This window comes from Solanum tuberosum, unplaced genomic scaffold, assembly GCF_000226075.1.
Source record: "Solanum tuberosum cultivar DM 1-3 516 R44 unplaced genomic scaffold, SolTub_3.0 scf00150, whole genome shotgun sequence".
Lineage (NCBI taxonomy): Eukaryota > Viridiplantae > Streptophyta > Magnoliopsida > Solanales > Solanaceae > Solanum > Solanum tuberosum.
Window position 1 is genome coordinate 302,851 of NW_006239073.1, and position 19,927 is coordinate 322,777.

The following is a 19,927-nucleotide window of genomic DNA, read 5'->3' on the forward strand; positions in this document are numbered from 1 at the left end:
TTTTATGTAAAATCTACGTTGGAAAATAATATGGCCAACATTTGAAGACTTCTGTATAAAAGCAATGCCTTTATATACAGTTTTTTTTTCTCCTGAGGGTGCGCTAATGCAAATTGGTGGTGTCTAGCCTTTTTCACATATTGGGATATGGTGTGAAATCCCAATTTATGACATTTCAACTCATTAAAATCTGGTGTATGCTTCATTCTGCTCAACTTTGACAAGGTCGCACGATTCTTCGTTTTTCACGTAGTCTTTAAACTTTGAACATAATCTAAGCGTCACCCAAAGATGTTAAAGAAGAGGTACTACTATCCTCCCAAGAAAGCTGCACGCAAAACAGAAGATAAAGAAACCACCTATACCATATCAAGGAAATGAAAATGAGTGCCTGCAGATTTGACAGTAAGAACAACAATGAATGTAGGAACAAGCAAATTCTCATAACCTGCAACAGTTCTACTATACTATCAAATCCCTTCCTGTAAAGTTATGGCATCTGGATTGTAAATCATATTGATATAGGGTACCAAGAACCAACAACAACATACCCAGAGGCTGTTTCCGATAGACCCTCGGCTCAAGGAAAGCAAAATCACATCATTTATGAAAACAGGGTACCAAGAACCAAACTTTTACAAAATATATACAAAATACATTTCACTTACAGCTTGATCATTGGTTGTGGGATCATACAAACAAGTATATAGTTTTCACAGCAGATGCCAATTGAAAAGCATGAATCATTAGAACATAAGAAGGAAGAAAGCAGCCATAAGTTAACAACTGAAAAAAGGATCTATCTTATTGCATTGTTGATGTTGAACAACCAACCAAGAGTACTCTGAATTTGTTTGGTTAGCTCAAATCCAGCACAGAATAAATTTACATTTCTACTAAGACAAGTGACAGAAATGCTAATTATTCCTAACAATAATTAAGAAACAAATGTTAGAAGAATGAAAATGCCCCATAAATAAGAACATCCCACTATGCTTAACACTTGAAAATCGAAGCCATTTTCTTGGAAACAAATTTTAAATAGGCGTAAACTTGATGAAACCTCGATTTCTTTTTAGCATCAACCACTTCTTTCCATACCAAGAAATGTTGCAAACGAGTTCAAAATTCATGAGCAACCTTCACTTTCTTATGCGATCCAACGACACTATTGATAGTATCAATTAGATTCCTCTGTGTTTCAAGAATCATTTCCATTCTCCTTTTCTCCATTTCCATCCTAAACCTCTCTGTCTCCTTCATCATCTCAATCTTTTTACTCTCCATTCTCATAAACCTCTCGGCAAATCCCCTTATCTCTGCAGCTAATTCACTCCCTCCAACGCTTCCTTCTCCATCCTCGTCGTCTTCCTCTTCATCCACCTCTTCCTCAACATTATCATCATCATCGTTATTAATACCTACATTCTCGAAATACCCTTTTCTTTTCTCATTCATTGTATTCCTCATCCCTCTCATAGGGTCAAAGTTTCGATCTTTCACCATCCTATTCATATTTCTATTATCAGCAACAACATTAACACCCATCATACCCATTTCACCACGAACAATATGATTAATACTTTTACACTTATTTTTCCTCAAATCCATAAAACTAACATCAACCTCATCACTATCAGTATCATAATACCTCTGATCAGACGTAGAATTCGAATTCTGGCATTTCACCATTGCAACAGGATGAGCAGCAATCGGTAAAGGCCCACGTTCCATACGGTCCATTAGATCAAAATACTGCCAGGAATTCGGGTAGGGTTTGAGTCTCTCGGCCCGATAACGTTTCCGGAGCTTCTCGATCTTGTGACGACATTGGGTAGCGGATTTCGACGGCTCATCGAAGCCGCAACGAGCTGCGACTGTAATGGCGACTTCTTCCCATTGGCTAGCTTTGAGCTGACCCTTTTTGAGAGAGTACCATTTTTCCTGATAAGCTTGGATTAAATTGAAAGTTTCTTGATGGGTCCATGGTATAGGTTGAGTTTTTTTCTGGGGTGATGGGATTAGGGGGTTTGGGGAGATTTGGGGTTGATTTGATTCAGGAGGTGGGAGGAGGAGGGGTGGGGGAGATGAAGGAGTAGCCATGGATATTGAGGAATTGAGTAGATATTGTGCTTTTCAAGTTTTGGGTATTGGAAAAATTAGGTTTTTTGGGTGGGTGGGGTGGTGGATTTATGTGGGAGGCGGTGGCAGAGGTGATGGCGGTGGTGGGGTGGTTGTTGGTAGTTGGTGGTGGGTGGTGCAGCCATTTGGAATGGGCCGGAAGCCTAGAAGCACACAATAGTACAAGATTGGTGGTTCCTTACGGCCCATAGTACTTGGGCCTGGGGTATGCAGGGGAGAGATTTACACGAGCGAATAGGATTATTTTGCGCAATTAAAAGGATTGTGCCATTTTGTCAATTAAGGGGATAACTTATAAAAATTTCACTAATTTATGAGCTAATTAAATATAAATTAATTTGTAATATTACGAATTTAATAAGATTTTGTGAGTTTAGATACATGCATTTCGGAATCCATGAGTAAAAATTAGGCGTGATTTGTTCTAGATACACGATATCCAAGTGGATTCAATACATAGACAAAACTCATTTTTCTCCCTTGCCTCCATCCCATCTCGCTCGCCACTCTCATATATTGCCTGCGTATCTGGTATCCTAGATATATGCGAATCACACCAGATATATGTGTCTAGTGTGATTCACATTAATCTAAGATACATAGACAAATCTCGCTCGTCAATATTCTAATACTACTTCAAACAATTTTTAATGGTTAGGTTGAACACAAAACTTTCGAAAATCAATATACTCACTGTGTCTGCTTCTCCAATCAAGATCAACAAAATTAATAGTGTTATTTTTACGTATCGTTGTGCTAACTTTTCCTAGCTGAAAAAAAAGAAGAAATATTTAAAATTCACAAATATTTAACTTTTCCTATTTTCTTGCTTTGTGCTGCGACTCTTTGTGAAAATTAGTAGAAATTTATTTATGTAATTTCACATTGTATATATACAATCAAACATACATATGCATACAATTATTATGAAAAATACACATATGACAATTATAAAAGAATAATTAATTTACAAGTGAATATACAGTTATAAACATATTGCTGTAGAAAATAATATGTCTATAAAAAGTGGAAAGTGAATAAAATAAGTTAACAATTAGGTGAACTTATGTGCTTCAAATAGCACCTCACTCAACAACCAGACCAAAATTTTCCAAGTCTGTTGAGCACTCATTGATTTGATTGTAGGTCTTTCTTTTTATATTTTCTCCTCTTCAGTGAAAACCTTTTAGACTATGATGCTAGTTATAAAGTCAGTTCACATACTAGTTAATTATATGATGGATTACAATAGTTCAACCGATTGAATACTTAATAGAAGAAACATTGAAAATATCTTTGAACTTAGCATAAATTATTAGTTCCATCCTAAAATTATTGACAGTCTTAATGTCTGCTTGACTAATTAAACTTAGATACACTTCCATCTGCCACGTGACATAACAAATGGTCTCAAACTCTTGTAGGAGCATCTGATTCTTAATAGAATTGAAGGGTGTATTTGACTCATATTGCAAAATTGAGGGTGTATTTAAATTCAATTAATCAAGTAAATAAGTAGTTTTAAGGCATCAATAATTTGAAGAAGAAATTATTAATTCACACAAAAATTAGAGTTATTTTCCGTACTTATCTAATTATTTGAATGTTCGATTCTCCGCCTTGTAAAAATAAACACAAGTATTGTATCTACCTAACTTCCCATCTTGTTTGGTTTGACAAGTGATGGTCCAACTATATCCTCCATCATCAAGATCTCACCAAACCCCCTTTATGGGTTTTTTCCTCTTTATTTATTAACTCAACAACCCCTTCCTGCCATTCCACACACCTGTACAATTTACAAACAACAATCAACACACTCCCTCTTCAAGCCTTTCCATATAGGGTCTTGAAGAGCCAAAATCAATATCTGATTAGTCTTTCTGTTTTCTAACAAAATAGAATTTGTCTATAAATGGGTAAAGTCTTCAATTTAGCTGAGGTCTCCCAGCACAACAATGCCAAGGATTGTTGGCTCATTATTAGTGGCAAGGTATAAAATTTTCTATCTCATTTGTGCTAATTAAAGCTTTCTTCTTTTGATGTTATATTAAGTGGGTAGCTACAATTTGTGGTTTTTATTGTGAGATCTGTGAAAAGATCCAATCTTTATCTCTACTTTGTAAAAAAGATTCAATCTTTATTGGAGTACTTATGTGTTGTATTTTTATTATTATTTTATTTCTTTTTTGGTTTTCCATTCGGTATTTGGTGTCCCACATTGTATTTTAGACTAAATCTTGGATCACCCACTGCTAGGCCCATTTGGGATGATTCAAACTCGAAACCTTTAGATAAAGATGGAGCAGTCCCACGAATGTACCAATAACTCATGTTTGTTTATTTTTATCTCTACTCTCCTACTTCTCCCCTGCACTTTAATTGGTTTTGGGAAAGAGGGGTGAATGGGATAGGGTGTGGCTGATCTCCTCTTGTATGGTATTATCTTCTTGCTTTGTTGATTGAATATTTGTGGATGAAAGAAATTGCATCTTTTAAATTTTGTGAGTCCTAAGTTTAGCGGCTATGTTGCTTCAACTCTCCAAAAATGTTGTAGCACCCGTGTCAAATCCTTCTAAAAATGCATTACTTTTTGGAGGATCCGATATGCACATTTTTGGAGAGTGAAAACAACATATGTTGTAGGGTGTGTCTAAAGTATGATTTCCAAATTTTGTTTACATGCTTGACTCCTCATTCTCTACTTCATTGTCCACTTACCTTTTTGCTCCAAAAGAATGTTTTCCTTCACACCTAATAACACATATGAGAAAATCAGTGATAGCTAGTTTAGAAGGTTGGTTTCTAATCTTATAATTCCTGTTAATTAAAAAAGACTTGTATGCTAATCAAGTAGCTAGCATCACCTGTCGTCGACTTGGATCAACGCCTCCATTCCTTTTTGGTTTAGTTTTGGAAGTGATGTTAGTAGCACTTGCTTTTGGCAATGTACTTATTTTGCTGTTATAATTTTATCAAATGTGTTCAATAGTTGGAAGCAAATGTATCAAATTCTTCCTCCGATTTTTCCCTTTTCAAGTGTCTTTAGCTTTTTTCATACGTTGCATCTTATTTGAACAGGTGTATGATGTGACAAAATTCTTGGACGATCACCCAGGTGGTGATGATGTTTTGTTGTCTGCAACAGGTAAAATAGTAGGACGTATTATTCTTGCGGAAGAACATCACAGTATTTTGTATTCAATTTTTTGTAATCTTACATACATATGCACCAATATTTGTTTGTGTGTCAAGTTCACTCGAACATCACTGAAATCCAGATGAGCCATCTCTGAAATGCTAGACAACTTAAATACGAAAAACTATGTAATTTTGTAGCAGACACTGGTTTATGAGACCCTGATACATTGTCACATTAAAGTAGCTGAATTTTACCCACTCTGTATTTTTGTATTCAATTTTTAGTAATCTCAAGTATGCACCAATGTGTGTGTGTGTAAAGTTCAGTCGAACTTTGCTGACTGCCAGATTGTGCCATCTCTGAAATGCTAGACAAATTCGATAGGTTCATGGGCTCGTGATGGTTGTTGTGTGCAGGAAAGGATGCAACTGATGATTTTGAGGATGTCGGACACAGCAGTAGTGCTCGAGCAATGTTGGACGAGTATTATGTAGGAGAAATCGATTCTTCAACCATCCCAACAAGTGTAAAGTACACTCCTCCAAAACAGCCTCATTACAACCAGGACAAAACAACAGAGTTCATCATCAAGATCCTCCAGTTCTTGGTTCCTTTGATTATTTTGGGAGTTGCTGTTGGCCTCCGCTTCTACACCAAACAGTCAACTTGAATTGTGATCTCATAACAAGAATTGAAATCAGCGAGACGTTAGAAGAACGAAAAAAAAACCTTTTCTTTGTTAGCTAGCCAGGCAAACCTTTCTGGGAACAGTTATGGTATGTTGATTTCTGTGATTGTGAGAATGCATTTGCTTTAACTTTCCTTTTTCATTTTGTTGTTAAATATATCAATCTACGTCTCGTGAACTTGGTTTCTAGGCTATGAGGATATTATCACTTATTCCTCGATGGGTACGTAAATTTCGTAGATGGTCATATAACTATAGTTTTATTGCACTATAGTTATCGAAGGAAAAAAAAAACACTTCCAAAATAAACATAATTGAAGTCCTTTTATAATGTTTAGGACCTTCATGGAAAATTTATTACATAATTGGAAATAGACAGTTAATACATAAACTTATTTAACCTTCCTTCTGTCACAATTTATGTGACACCAGTCAAATTAACACAGAGTTTTTCATATACTACTTGTACAATTCAATAACCCAACAATAATATGCTCGAGCCACAATTTTCAAAACAGTAAATCCAGCTTGTTTAGCCAAATCTTCAAATTGTTGCTTAGTTGTTTCTTTGCCTCCATCAAGCATAGTCATCATTAACATATCAACACTAAATGAATTCTTAGAAATAAGATTAGTCTCTGGATATTCTGATTGCATTTGTTCAATTACAACAACTTTACCATCTTTTGGCAATGCTCTCCAACAATTCTTTAATATTTTCAAGCAATATTCATCATCCCAATCAAGAAGTATTGCCTACATTTATTATTACAAAGTCAGAGATTGCTAAACGTACTTGCAGATAGTGGTGGAGCCAGGGGCTCAAAATACAAAAAAAATAAACAGACAAGAAGCTAAGAGGATTCAATAGCTAATAGAAACGTCCATTAAATAAAATATATCATTCTTTTATATTTATATTAATAAAAAGAGATCGAGTGACACATAGATAGAAAATAAAAAGTATTATATATTTATATATATATATATATACTGACCTTGAGAAGGATTAGCTCCCCTTGAGGAACACTCTTAAACATGTCTCCTCCAACGTGCTCTATGTCTAATATAGCAAACAAGAGTGGTTAGAGCTTAATTTAATCTTTCAATATCAATTAATGCATATCATTATATTTTATATTACAAATATTAGTACTAGATGAGGCCATATCGTCATTAATTCTTAACAAATTAGTATTTAAAATTTACGAGGATCGTATTAGCTATATAAAAAGTTCTTGATTAATAATAACATATTAAGATAAATAACTTAATTACCTTAGAATTCCCTTGATGAAATCGCTTATTATCTCTAAAAATTTTAAAAAGTGATACAAAAATAATTGGTGATATAATGTGATTTAATAGGATTCTAAATCTTACTTGGTATTCAATATATCCAATTCAAGTAGATAAATAAATGCTTGAAACCGACTTTTGTTTAAAGTTCAATTTTTGGTGATATTTGGTGTGAAAGTAGGCCTCATTTCTATCGACAAGCCTAATCCAAAATGAGCAAATTAGCGATTTGTCAAAGTTTGTTAGTAGATTTTCTCCGGTATACACAACAAAGTACTTAATTAATATAACTTCTTGAGTTGTAATTGCTATATTATTACCTAACACAACAATATATATGATCACTATTCAATCAATATACTTGGTACTAAAGAAAAAAAAAGTGTATAATATATATGGTTTTGATAGTTACCTTTATAAGTAGGGGCATCTTTGATGACATGAGGTAGGTCAAAATTAATACCCTTGATATTAGGATACTTGAATATTATAGAAGCTAATGATAATATTCCAAGTCCACCTCCCACATCTATTATCTCTTTTACTCCTTGGAATCCATTGTAACACTCGAGAATTCTCTTCATGTCAATGCAAGTGACATTTTGCATAGCTTTGTTGAATACTCCATTAAATCTACTATCTTTTCCATGGTATTCAAATGCATGCACCCCATGGGCCTTGTTGAATGGTATCTCACCCTCTAAAATTGCATCTTTGAAATGAAACCTTAACAAAAAGTCACAACATATATATCCAATTAATTAACATTAATCTAAGATCACACCTTCAGTGTATTTTAACATGTTATAATAGGTTGGTTTACATAAATATCTATTTTTTATGCTATCGTTTAGATTTCGTCCATATTTTTAAAAGTTGAGACTCATGACAAAAGTATTAGACTGTCATCTAACATATACAAATACAATATTTCTCATAAGATTTTCAATTTGCTGAAAATAAATATTTAGATAGTGGTTTAAATGGTCCATAAGGTTTAAGAAAAATAAAAAGAGGGTCATTAACTAAACAACTTTCCCATTATATATACATCATTAGAGCAGGTAATCTGTCTTATTTTCCAGGCAACTAATAATTACTTTCATTATTCATGGATGGTCACGTGCAATTATCTTTTAGCTGACCTGATAGTGTCAAAATTGTTTAACTCAAATGAACCAAGTATGAGAAAACATGAAATCTTACCAAGAATTAACAGCAACTGGATCAGTAGATAGTAGTAAAAAGGGAGCAATTGATGTTCCATCTTTATTTGAGATTAAACTTTGGCTTAATGGAGTTAAATTGTATGATGTGTGAACATTTCCATCATCATTTTTTGTAATGTTACATGTGAGAAAAGATTGACTAGCAAGAAACCTTAAAATCCTTTCAAGAACAAGTGAGGCATTAGGGTTTTTTGTGGGAATTTGAGATGCAATTTCATAAGAAGATAGTTTTTGAGTAGTTGATTTTGCTATAATCTCAAATAGGTCAAGTTCCATGGCAGCTCTTAATACCATGTTAAGGAATAAACCACAAGGAAGATGCATAGCTTTCATCATAGAAATTTCCTCTTCATTGGATATAGCAATATTATCCATTGATAAAGCCATGTCCATTTCTTGAAATAACAATAACTCGAAGGCGTTCGATCTGTTTATTTTTTTTAGAGAATTAAAGTTAAACTTATGAATTTAAAGATATGTGTTCATACAATATATATATATATAGAGAGAGTGAAACTTGTTACTACTTTTTTTTTGAATTCCATTTATTTAATGGATTATGTGCGGCCGAATATTTTGACAACTTAATTAATGAAGGTATTTAAGGATTTGTTAGGCAGAATATATATACTTTTTCTGGTTGTAAGTATATTTTAGAATGTTGAAACAAAGATACATAAAAACTAAATGAAGTGTCTGTTAGGCATAAGAAAAAATTAAAGTTAGGATATGAATTAATGAAGGTATTTAAGTGTTTGTTAGGCAGAATACTATACCTATCGAACACGTACACGGGCGTCTAGCTCTGCCCGAGAAAAAACGTCAAAGAACCGGACCATATATAATGAAAATAAAATAATGCAACTTTTCGACATGCTGATTATTCTTAAATTATTTTCAAGATCTAAAATCTATACAACGATTAATGTGGATATTGAGATAAAATATTCATATTAATTATTATTTTTTGAAAGACATATGTAACGTGTAAAAATAGATAAATAAAAATGAACGGAGAGAATATTTATCGGTCAAAAGAAGTGCTTTTGATTTAAGTTGTTGTGAAGATTGCCTTTGCTTTTTCTTTGTTCCCATTTTAACAGTCTCTTTTTATTTTATTTTTTAAATATATCAATCTACGTCTTCTTATCTTGCTTTATTCCTTGATATTTCACAAATGATCATATAATTATTTTTAAAAATTGCGTCAAAGTTACCAAAGTTTGTTTTATCACTTAAAAGTACATACATTGATGAACACATAATCACGATAGTCTGAAAACGTAACTTCACACTTATTTTAACAACCACTGAAGAAAAATAAACCAATCATTCATAATAAATGAAAGTGAGGGTTAATATTGTCATTACTTCTTTTTATCATAATAATTTATATTACGAGAATTAGTTTAATATATAGAATAGAGACAAAATTATCTTATGGAATTATTACCCCTTTCTAGGGTTGTTCATGGTTATGGTTAAAAAATCAAATCGAACTGCAATCCGAATCAAACCAATTAAAAATGTTGATGTTTGATTTGATTTGGTTAGGTTTGGTTTTAAATTTTGAAAGCCGATATTATTTGCTTTGGTTTTGGTTTTACTAAAAACAACTGCAAAAATAACCAAACCAAACCAATAAATTAGATATATAAATTTTATAATTAATAATTATATTACTCATAAATAAAATATAGATATTTTGTTAAATTTTTAGTAACTTAAATCTTTAACTTTACCTTTTCTCAAGCCCAACACTTAAATTTTAGCCCAGCTATTACTATCCTAAGACCAAGTCCATCAAAATTCATTACTTTAGTCTTTACCTACCATACCTTTCATAAGATAGTCACACTTTCTTTTAATTGAATCACTTTGTAAGTGTAATGATAACTCTTATATTGCTTAATTGCATAGTTGAATCAACAATAGTTTTCCTGTGGATTGTTCATGTACTAGGTGTTTGTGTCTATCAAGATACATATGTCCTCAAAAAATTATTACTTTCAAACCGAAAAAATCAGAAAAACTGAACCAAACCGTTAAAAACCAAACTGACGGTTATTTTTTTTGTTTGATTTGGTTTGATTTTAGAAATTTAAAAAACCGATTAGTTTGATTTGATTTTAATTTTAATCAATAATTGATCCGAACCAAACCACGAACACCCCTACCCTTACCATACGATTCCTAAAGGGTTTGGCAAAAATAGAATAGCAGAAACGTGTTTTTTTTTAAAAAAAATTCTGCTTTTATTTTATTTCTTGATAAGCAACTTGTGGAAAAAGATTAAAAAAACATTTGAAAAGCAAGAAAAACGGGTAGCTCAAGAGGAAATCATTAATTAATTTTATGGTATTTGGTTACCATCATTAAAATGAGGAAAGTGACTTCCTATCCTAGTTGGATGATTATTATTGTGTTATATTATATCGTTAGTTTAAATATAATATTTATTTAGATTATTATTTAAATTGTACTATATTGTATCGTTAAATTTATTATTATATAATGACAAAAAATCTTATTTTGTATATTAATCGATTTGATGTGACTTGTGAGGCATATTGAAAGACTTAAATTTGGATCAAGCATGTCCGTCAATCTAGATCCATATAAATAATAAATAAATTAAATATATATTTTTTATTTATTTAATTTGAATCAAAGGAAAATCAACGCTTTCACCAACCAAACATCAAAAAATAATTACAGAAATAAAAAAAATCCAAGATAATGTTAGGACCTTCTTTAATTCAAGGAAAATCATGTTACATAAGCAACGAACAAACAAACATAATTGGAAATAGCCAGTAAATACATAAATCAATCAACTTTTTATTCTATAATTAAAGACTTACTAGCTCCTTTTGTCCCAAGTTATATGTCTATCTTTCGAATTTCAAGAGTTAAATGATTTTCTCTTTTGACCGCGATTCTTACATATATAGTTTCCAAATATCTATATATGTCCGAATTCATGATCAAATTAAAAAGTTTGACTCTCAAAATTCAAAGTATCACATAAATTAGAACAAAAAGGGTGTTATTGTAGCAGAAATTAATTAAAGTATAGGTAATTAATACTTGTAGAATTCCATGACCCAAGAATAATATGCTCGAGCCACAACTTTGAGAGATGTAAATCCAGCTTGTTTAGCCAAATCATCAAATTGTTGTTTTGTTCTTTCTTTGCCTCCATGAAATATAAACATCATTGATATATCAAAACTAAATGAATGCTTAGAGAGAAGATTTGTCTCTGGATATTCTGGCTGTATTTGTTCAATTACAACTACTTTACCATCTTTTGGCAATGCTCTCCAACAATTCTTCAATATTTTCACGCAATCGTCATCATCCCAATTATGAAGTATTGTCTACGTACATTTGTTAGTATTATCAAATCAGAGATTGCTAGACGTACTAACTTTCAGTTATAAAAATATAAATATATATATGACAAGAATACTGACCTTCAGAATGATTAGCTCCCCTTGAGGAACACTCTTCAACATGTCTCCTCCAACATGCTCTATGCCTAATATATAGAAAGCAAGAGTATTTGAAGCTTAATTTCATCTTTCTCAATTAAATGCATGTGCATTATCTTTTATTTTACAAAAATTGCACTAAATGATATATTATGTGATTTATTAGTGTTGTAAATCCTAGTTGGTATTCAAAATATTCGATTCAAGTAGACATAGAGATGGTTAAATTAATAAAATAAATTGTTTGAAGTTTATCATTTTTTTCAAAAGGAATAGGAAATATACGAATATTCTATCATGTTCCATCAATACTCTGAAATAAATTATAATACATATAGTTTTGATAGTTACCTTCATAAGTAGGGGCATCTTTGATGACAAAAGGTAGGTCAAAATTAGTACCCTTGATATTAGGATACTTGGAAATTATAGAAGCTAATGATATTCCAAGTCCACCTCCCACATCTATTATCTCTTTTACTCCTTTGAACCCATTGTAACACTCAACAATTCTCTTCATTTCAATGCAAGTGATGTTTTGCATAGCTTTGTTGAATACCTCATTCATTCTACTATCTTTTCCATTGTATTCAAATGCATGCATTCCATGAGCTTTGTTGAATGGTATTTCACCCTCTAATATTGCATCTTTCAAATGAAAACTTGAAAAAAAAGAAGAAAAAGGTCACAATGTATATACAATTAATATTTACTAATTTAAGATCACAAATGAAAAACAAGGGATTAATTAAGTTACATAATTAATACTCCATTGACATGAGAATAATGTATTTTTACATAGTCAGTGTATTTTAGACTGATTTATGTGTCAGTTTATCTTTTTTTAGCTGGGCCACCTTTTTTATTTCATCTCTATGGTCTAACGTTTGCTATAAGATTTTAATTTTAATTTGTTGAAAATAAATCTTTAATTAATTAACATATTGTCTAAAAGGCCCATAACTTGTTAAATAAATAAAAAGATGGTCATTTAACGAAACAATGTCCCAAAAAAAGAAGAAGACGGCCAATAAAAATACTACATTGTAAGAAAACTTGCCTTATTTTTCATAATGATCATGATCATGTGCAGTTATCTTTCAGGTGACTTGATAATATAAAATTAGTTGTTTAACTCAATGATTCAAGTATGAGAAAACATGAAATCTCACCAAGAATTAACAGCAACTGGATCAGTAGACAATAGTAAAAAGGGTGCAATTGATGTTCCATCTTTATTTGAGATTAAACTTTGGCTTAATGGAGTCAAATTATATGATGTGTGAACATTTCCATCATCATTTTTTGTAATGTTACATGTGAGAAAAGATTGACTAGCAAGAAACCTTAGAATCCTTTCAAGAACAAGTGAGGCATTAGGGTTTTTTGTGGGAATTTGAGATGCAATTTCATAAGAAGATAGTTTTTGAGTAGTTGATTTTGCTATAATTTCAAATAGGTCAAGTTCAATGGCAGCTTTTAAAACCATGTTAAGATATACACCACAAGGAAGATGCATAGCTTTCATCATAGAAATTTCTTCTTCATTGGATATAACAATATTATCCATTGATAAAGCCATGTCCATTTCTTGAAATAACAATAACTCGAAGGCGTTTGATCTGCCTTTTTTTTTTTAGAGGAATGAAAGTCGTAGCTTATGAATTTTAAGACATGTTCTTCATACAATATATATAGAGTGTGAAAGTACTTTTATTAATTCCATTTATTTAATGAATTATCTACGGCCGAATATTTTGATAACTCAATTAATGAAGGTGTTCAAGGGTTTGTTAGGCCGAATACACTCACTTTATTTAAGTAATAATGATTAATATAATGAAAATTTTATCATAATATTCATATTAGTTGATGTATAGTCTTAGAAAATAATTTAAGAAATAAATAATTATTAATATTAAAGATAAAAATATGAAAAATGTATATTATATTTTCATCTTGATATGATAAAAATTAAAACATATTTTAATATAATAAAGAATTAAAAATGAACGAAGGGAGTATTTTTGCGGTTGTAAATTTTGGAATATTGAAATAAAGATACATAAAATTCTAAGTTAGCATATGAATTAATGAAGGTATTTATGTGTCTGTTAGGCGCAATTGCGTTACGTATATTGTGAATTTTATTTAATATGATGTGCAAACCACATCTTAAATAACTAGTATTAATTTGAAATAATAATAATGTTTTTTTTTTAAATCAAGTAATATCTTATATTTATTGATCAAATTAATACACTACTGAGATGAGAATCAATTTGGTTGCACACCTAGCTAGTACTTTAGAGGGCATCTCCAACCCAAACTCATCACTGTTTTTGGTGTAATCAACTCCAACCCACTGCACTAAATTTTACACCAAAAATGAATATTTTTCTCTCTCTTCATTATTATATTATTATTTTTTATTTCATTTATATTTTCGTATTTCATAAAACAAATTCTTTCTAAAACATTCACCATATATAATTCATGGTGAATGTCAATTACTACTTTGTTGAATATTTGTTATTTTCGGTTATTTTTAAGTACGTTGTATTATTTGTTTAAAAATTTATATGTTTGCATTTTTAATTTTTGTGAAGGTTAATTGTAGTTATATCCAATTATAATTTATAGTAGAATTAACATAAATTTAATTTTAAAAAAAAGTCATATATAGAAAAATTAATTCATATATAATTCATGGTGACACCTTATATTTTTATTTACCAGCTCACTACCATTTTTCAACTTTGATACAACTTACACTTGAGAAAAATAGAGACAATGCAGGGTGACCTAGCTTAAAGCCTCAAAAGCCATTTTGAAAATTTAATTTGTCATTTAATTCTAAGTATGGGTTTATCGGTGAAAGAGACATAATTTAATTTCAAGTTTAAAAGTTGACAACTCCTACATCTAAGTCATAAATAATACAAAGGGAGAAAAGTCAAAAATATCCTTCAAGTTTCGTCCTTCATTATACTACCATTTATTCCCCTCGCCATCTATTATTGACTTGTCATCTGTACCCTCCAAACAAACAATTTTCCAATGCAAAATGAAAGCATTAGTGACAATTAAAGTTGTTATTGAAGCAAGTTTCAGTGTCTTTCTTTTTATATTTTCTCCTCTTCACAAAGATAAATAAAAAGTAAATGAAGTGTCTGTTAGGCATAAGAGAAAATTAAAGTTAGGATATGAATTAATGAAGGTATTTAAGTGTTTGTTAGGCAGAATATTATACCCATCGAACACGTACACAGGCTTCTAGCTCTAATCGAGAAAAACGTCAAAGAACCGGACTATAATGAAAATAAAATAATTTAACTTTTCGACATGTTGATTTTTCTTAAATTATTTTCAAGATATTGAGATGAAATATTCATATTAATTATTTTAAAAAAAATAAATATGTAATGTTAAATAGACAAATAAAAATTAACGGAGAGAGTATTGATCGGCCAAAAGAAGTGTTTTTGATATAAGTTGTTGTGAGGATTGCCCTTGCTTTTTCTTTATTCCCATTTCAACAGTCTCTTTTTATTTTTATTTTTATTTTTAAATATATCAATCTATACGTTTTCTTATCTTACTTTATTCCTTGATATTTCACAAATGATCATATAATATTTTTAAAAATTGCGTCAAAGTTACCAAAATTTGTTTTATCACTTATAAGTCACAATACTATTACACACATTGATGATCACATAATCACGATAGTCTGAAAACATAACTTCACACTTATTTTAAAAACCACTGAAGAAAAATAAACCAATCATAATAAATGAAAGTGAGGGTTATATTGTCATTACCTCTTTTTATCGTAATAAATTATATTACGAGAATTCGTTTAATATATAGAATAGAGACAAAATTATCTTATGGAATTATTACCCCTTACCAAACGATTCCTAAAGGGTTTGACAAAATTAGTGTAGGCTAGAGGGTTTGGCAAAAATAGAATAGCAGAAACGTATTTTTTTTAATTATTTGTTTTCTGCTTTTCTTTTATTTCTTGATAAGCAACTTGTGGAAAAAGATTAAAAAAACATTTGAAAAGTAAGAAAAACGGGTTGCTCAAGACTCAAGAGGAAGTCATCAATTAATTTTATGGTATTTGGTTACCATAATTAAAATGAGGAAAGTGACTTGTTGGATGGTTGTTATCGTGTTATTATGTCGTTAGTTTAAATATAATATTTGTTTAGATAATTATTTAAATTTTATTGTATGAATCATTAAATTTATTATTATATAATGACAAAAAGTTTCATTTTATATATCGATCGATTTAATGTGAGGCATATTGAAGGAATTAAATTTGGATCAAGCATGTGCGTCAATCTAGATCCATATAAATAATAAATAAATTTTATATATATATATATATATATTTGTTATATATTTAATTTGAACCAAAGGAAAATCAACGCTTTCATCAATCAAACACTAAAAAATAATTACAGAAATATTTTTAAAAAAATCCAAGATAATTTTAGGACCTTCTTTTAATTCAAGGAAAATCATGTTACATAAGCAGCGAACAAACAAACATAATTGGAAATAGCCAGTAAATACATAAATCAATCAACTTTTTTTATTCTATAAATAAAGACTTACTAGCTCCTTTTGTCCCAAGTTATATGTCTATCTTTCGAATTACAAGAGTTCAATGATTTTCTGTTTTGACCGTGATTCTTACATATATAGTGTCCAAATATCTATATATGTCCGAATTCATGATCAAATTAAAAAGTTTAACTCTCAAAATTCGAACAGTGTCACATAAATTAGAACAAAGAGAGTGTTATTGTAGCAGAATTAATTAAAGTATAGGTAATTAATACTTGTAGAATTCCATGATCCAATAATAATATGCTCGAGCCACAACTTTAAGAGATGCAAATCCAGCTTGTTTAGCCAAATCTTCAAATTGTTGTTTTGTTCTTTCTTTGCCTCCATCAAACATAATCATCATTGATATGTCCAAAGTAAATGAATGCTTAGAGAGAAGATTAGTCTCTGGATATTCTGGCTGTATTTGTTCAATTACAACTACTTTACCATCATTTGGTAAAGCTCTCCAACAATTCTTCAATATTTTCACGCAATCGTCATCATCCCAATTATGAAGTATTGCCTACATTTGTTATTATTATCAAGTCAGAGATTGCTAGACGTACTAAATTTCAATTATAAAAATATATATCATATATGACAAAGAATACTGACCTTCAGAATGATTAACTCCCCTTGAGGAACACTCTTCAACATGTCTCCTCCAACATGCTCTATGCCTGATATAGAAAGCAAGAGTATTTGAAGCTAATTAATTTCATCTTTCTCTTTTATTTCACAAAAAAATTAGCACTAATGATAAATTATGTGATTTATTAGTGTTGTAAATCCTAGTTGGTATTCAAAATATTCGATTCAAGTAGACATAGAGATAGTTAAATTAATAAAAGAAATTGTTTGAAGTTTATCATTTTTTTCAAAGGAATAGGAAATATACAAATATTCTAACATGTTTCATCAATACTCTGAAATAAATTATAATATATATAGTTTTGATAGTTACCTTCATAAGTAGGGGCATCTTTGATTGACAAAAGGTAGGTCAAAAATTAGTACCCTTGATATTAGGATACTTGGAAATTATAGAAGCTAATGATATTCCAAGTCCACCTCCCACATCTATTATCTCTTTTACTCCTTGGAACCCTTTGTAACACTCAACAATTCTCTTCATTTCAATGCAAGTGATTGTTTTGCATAGCTTTGTTGAATACCTCATTCATTCTACTATCTTTTCCATTGTATTCAAATGCATGCATTCCATGAGCTTTGTTGAATGGTATTTCACCCTCTAATATTGCATCTTTCAAATGAAAACTTGAAAAAAAAAGAAAAAAAGGTCACAATGTATATACAATTGATTAATATTTACTAATATAAGATCACAAATTAAAAACAAGGGATTAATTAAGTTACATGATTTATACTCCGTTGACATGAGAATAATGTATTTTTACACCGTCAGTATAAACTTGCCTTGTTTTTTCAAGTTAATTACTTACTACTCTTATTATTCATAATGATCATGATCACGATCACGTGCAGTTATCTTTCAGGTGACTTGATAGTGTCAAAGTTACTTAACTAATGAAACAAGTGACCTTACCAAGAATTAACAACAACTGATTCAGCATTCAGTAGTAAAAAGGGAGCAATTGATGATCCATCTTTATCTGAGATTAAACTTTGGCTCAATGGAGTTAAATTATATGATGTGTGAACATTTCCATCATCATTTTTTGTAATGTTGCATGTGAGAAAAGATTGACTAGCAAGAAACCTTAGAATCCTTTCAAGAACAAGTGAGGCATTAGGGTTTTTTGTGGGAATTTGAGATGCAATTTCATAAGAAGATAGTTTTTGAGTAGTTGATTTTGCTATAATTTCAAATAGGTCAAGTTCAATGGCAGCTTTTAAAACCATGTTAAGATATACACCACAAGGAAGATGCATAGCTTTCATCATAGAAATTTCTTCTTCATTGGATATAACAATATTATCCATTGATAAAGCCATGTCCATTTCTTGAAATAACAATAACTCGAAGGCGTTTGATCTGTTTTTTTTTTTTAGAGGAATGAAAGTCGTAGCTTATGAATTTTAAGACATGTTCTTCATACAATATATATAGAGTGTGAAAGTACTTTTATTAATTCCATTTATTTAATGAATTATCTACGGCCGAATATTTTGATAACTCAATTAATGAAGGTGTTCAAGGGTTTGTTAGGCCGAATACACTCACTTTATTTAAGTAATAATGATTAATATAATGAAAATTTTATCATAATATTCATATTAGTTGATGTATAGTCTTAGAAAATAATTTAAGAAATAAATAATTATTAATATTAAAGATAAGAATAAGAAAAATGTATATTATATTTTCATCTTGATCTGATAAAAATTAAAATATGTTTTTGTTAAATTAGGTCTTAGGTCTAACTCACACCCCAAAAGCTAGCTCATATACCCAGTGATGGACCTCCTAGTATCAAGACCGGATCCCCAATCAGCATCACAATATGCTTGTAAAGAACCAGAAGATTGTGCAGCCAAAAAAATGCCTGAACCTGGGTCCTGTTTGATGTATCTTACAACTCTAACAGCAGCATCCATATGAGACCTCTTTGGTGCATTCATAAACTGACTTAAGTTTTGAACAGCATAAGACAAATCCGGTCTAGTAATGGTTAAGTAAATCAACCTCCCAACAAGTCTCTGATATTCACCAATATCTGATAGTAGTGAATCAGATGAAGAACCTACATGTTTATCAAAAATCATAGTAGTTAATTTGACATTCATTTCAACAGGTGTGGCAATAGGTTTCGACCCTCCTAAACCCAAGTCTGAAATTATCTCCAATGCATACTTCCTCTGGTGCATGAGAATCCCTTTAGAGTTCCGGGCAAATTCTATTCCTAGAAAGTATCTCAAAGGTCCAAGGTCTTTGATTTTGAAGTTGTCCTTCACAACTTGTTTAGTGTCATTAATCAGCTTCATGCTACTACCAGTGACTAACAAATCATCAACATAAATCAAGACAATCACAATGCCTTCAGCTGACCTTTTGATCAACAAGGAGTAATCCATATGACTTTGCTGAAAACCAGCAGCTAATAGGGCCTGAGTTAATTTCACATTCCATTGCCTTGAAGCTTGCTTAAGTCCGTTTTAATATAATAAAAAGCTAAAAATGAACGAAGGGAGTATTTTTGCGGTTGTAAATTTTAGAATATTGAAACAAAGATACATAAAATTCTAAGTTAGCATATGAATTAATGAAGGTACTTATGTGTCTGTTAGGCGCAATTGCTTTACGTAAATTGTGAATTTT

At 30.6% G+C, this 19,927-nt stretch overlaps 5 protein-coding genes and 1 pseudogene across 5 annotated transcripts; 1 reads left to right on the forward strand and 5 right to left on the reverse strand.

The window, feature by feature from the left end:
• Window positions 1–779: 779 nt before the first annotated feature.
• LOC102598294 (uncharacterized) lies at window positions 780–2,369 on the reverse strand. Its single transcript, XM_006352629.2, has one exon. It carries the CDS (start codon window positions 2,101–2,103, stop codon window positions 1,123–1,125), a length of 981 nt encoding a protein of 326 aa, XP_006352691.1. The 5' UTR covers window positions 2,104–2,369; the 3' UTR covers window positions 780–1,122.
• Window positions 2,370–3,825: 1,456 nt separating this feature from the next.
• Window positions 3,826–6,150, forward strand: LOC102598635 (cytochrome b5-like). Its single transcript, XM_006352630.2, has 3 exons — window positions 3,826–4,135; window positions 5,224–5,290; window positions 5,701–6,150. The coding sequence occupies exons 1-3, from the start codon at window positions 4,058–4,060 to the stop codon at window positions 5,952–5,954; spliced, it is 399 nt and encodes a 132-aa protein (XP_006352692.1). The 5' UTR covers window positions 3,826–4,057; the 3' UTR covers window positions 5,955–6,150.
• Window positions 6,151–6,244: 94 nt separating this feature from the next.
• LOC102598963 (caffeic acid 3-O-methyltransferase-like) lies at window positions 6,245–8,915 on the reverse strand. The gene is made up of 4 exons (XM_006352631.2): window positions 8,478–8,915; window positions 7,684–7,997; window positions 6,971–7,035; window positions 6,245–6,728 (listed from the first exon to the last, which is right to left on the reverse strand). The coding sequence occupies exons 1-4, from the start codon at window positions 8,891–8,893 to the stop codon at window positions 6,432–6,434; spliced, it is 1,092 nt and encodes a 363-aa protein (XP_006352693.2). The 5' UTR covers window positions 8,894–8,915; the 3' UTR covers window positions 6,245–6,431.
• Window positions 8,916–11,582: 2,667 nt separating this feature from the next.
• LOC102599285 (caffeic acid 3-O-methyltransferase-like) lies at window positions 11,583–13,595 on the reverse strand. The gene is made up of 4 exons (XM_006352632.2): window positions 13,170–13,595; window positions 12,349–12,659; window positions 11,980–12,044; window positions 11,583–11,883 (listed from the first exon to the last, which is right to left on the reverse strand). The coding sequence occupies exons 1-4, from the start codon at window positions 13,583–13,585 to the stop codon at window positions 11,584–11,586; spliced, it is 1,092 nt and encodes a 363-aa protein (XP_006352694.2). The 5' UTR covers window positions 13,586–13,595; the 3' UTR covers window position 11,583.
• Window positions 13,596–16,849: 3,254 nt separating this feature from the next.
• On the reverse strand, window positions 16,850–18,619 carry LOC102599610 (caffeic acid 3-O-methyltransferase-like; annotated as a pseudogene).
• Window positions 18,620–19,047: 428 nt separating this feature from the next.
• LOC107061565 (uncharacterized mitochondrial protein AtMg00810-like) lies at window positions 19,048–19,683 on the reverse strand. The gene has a single exon (XM_015311004.1). It carries the CDS (start codon window positions 19,681–19,683, stop codon window positions 19,048–19,050), a length of 636 nt encoding a protein of 211 aa, XP_015166490.1.
• Window positions 19,684–19,927: the final 244 nt, after the last annotated feature.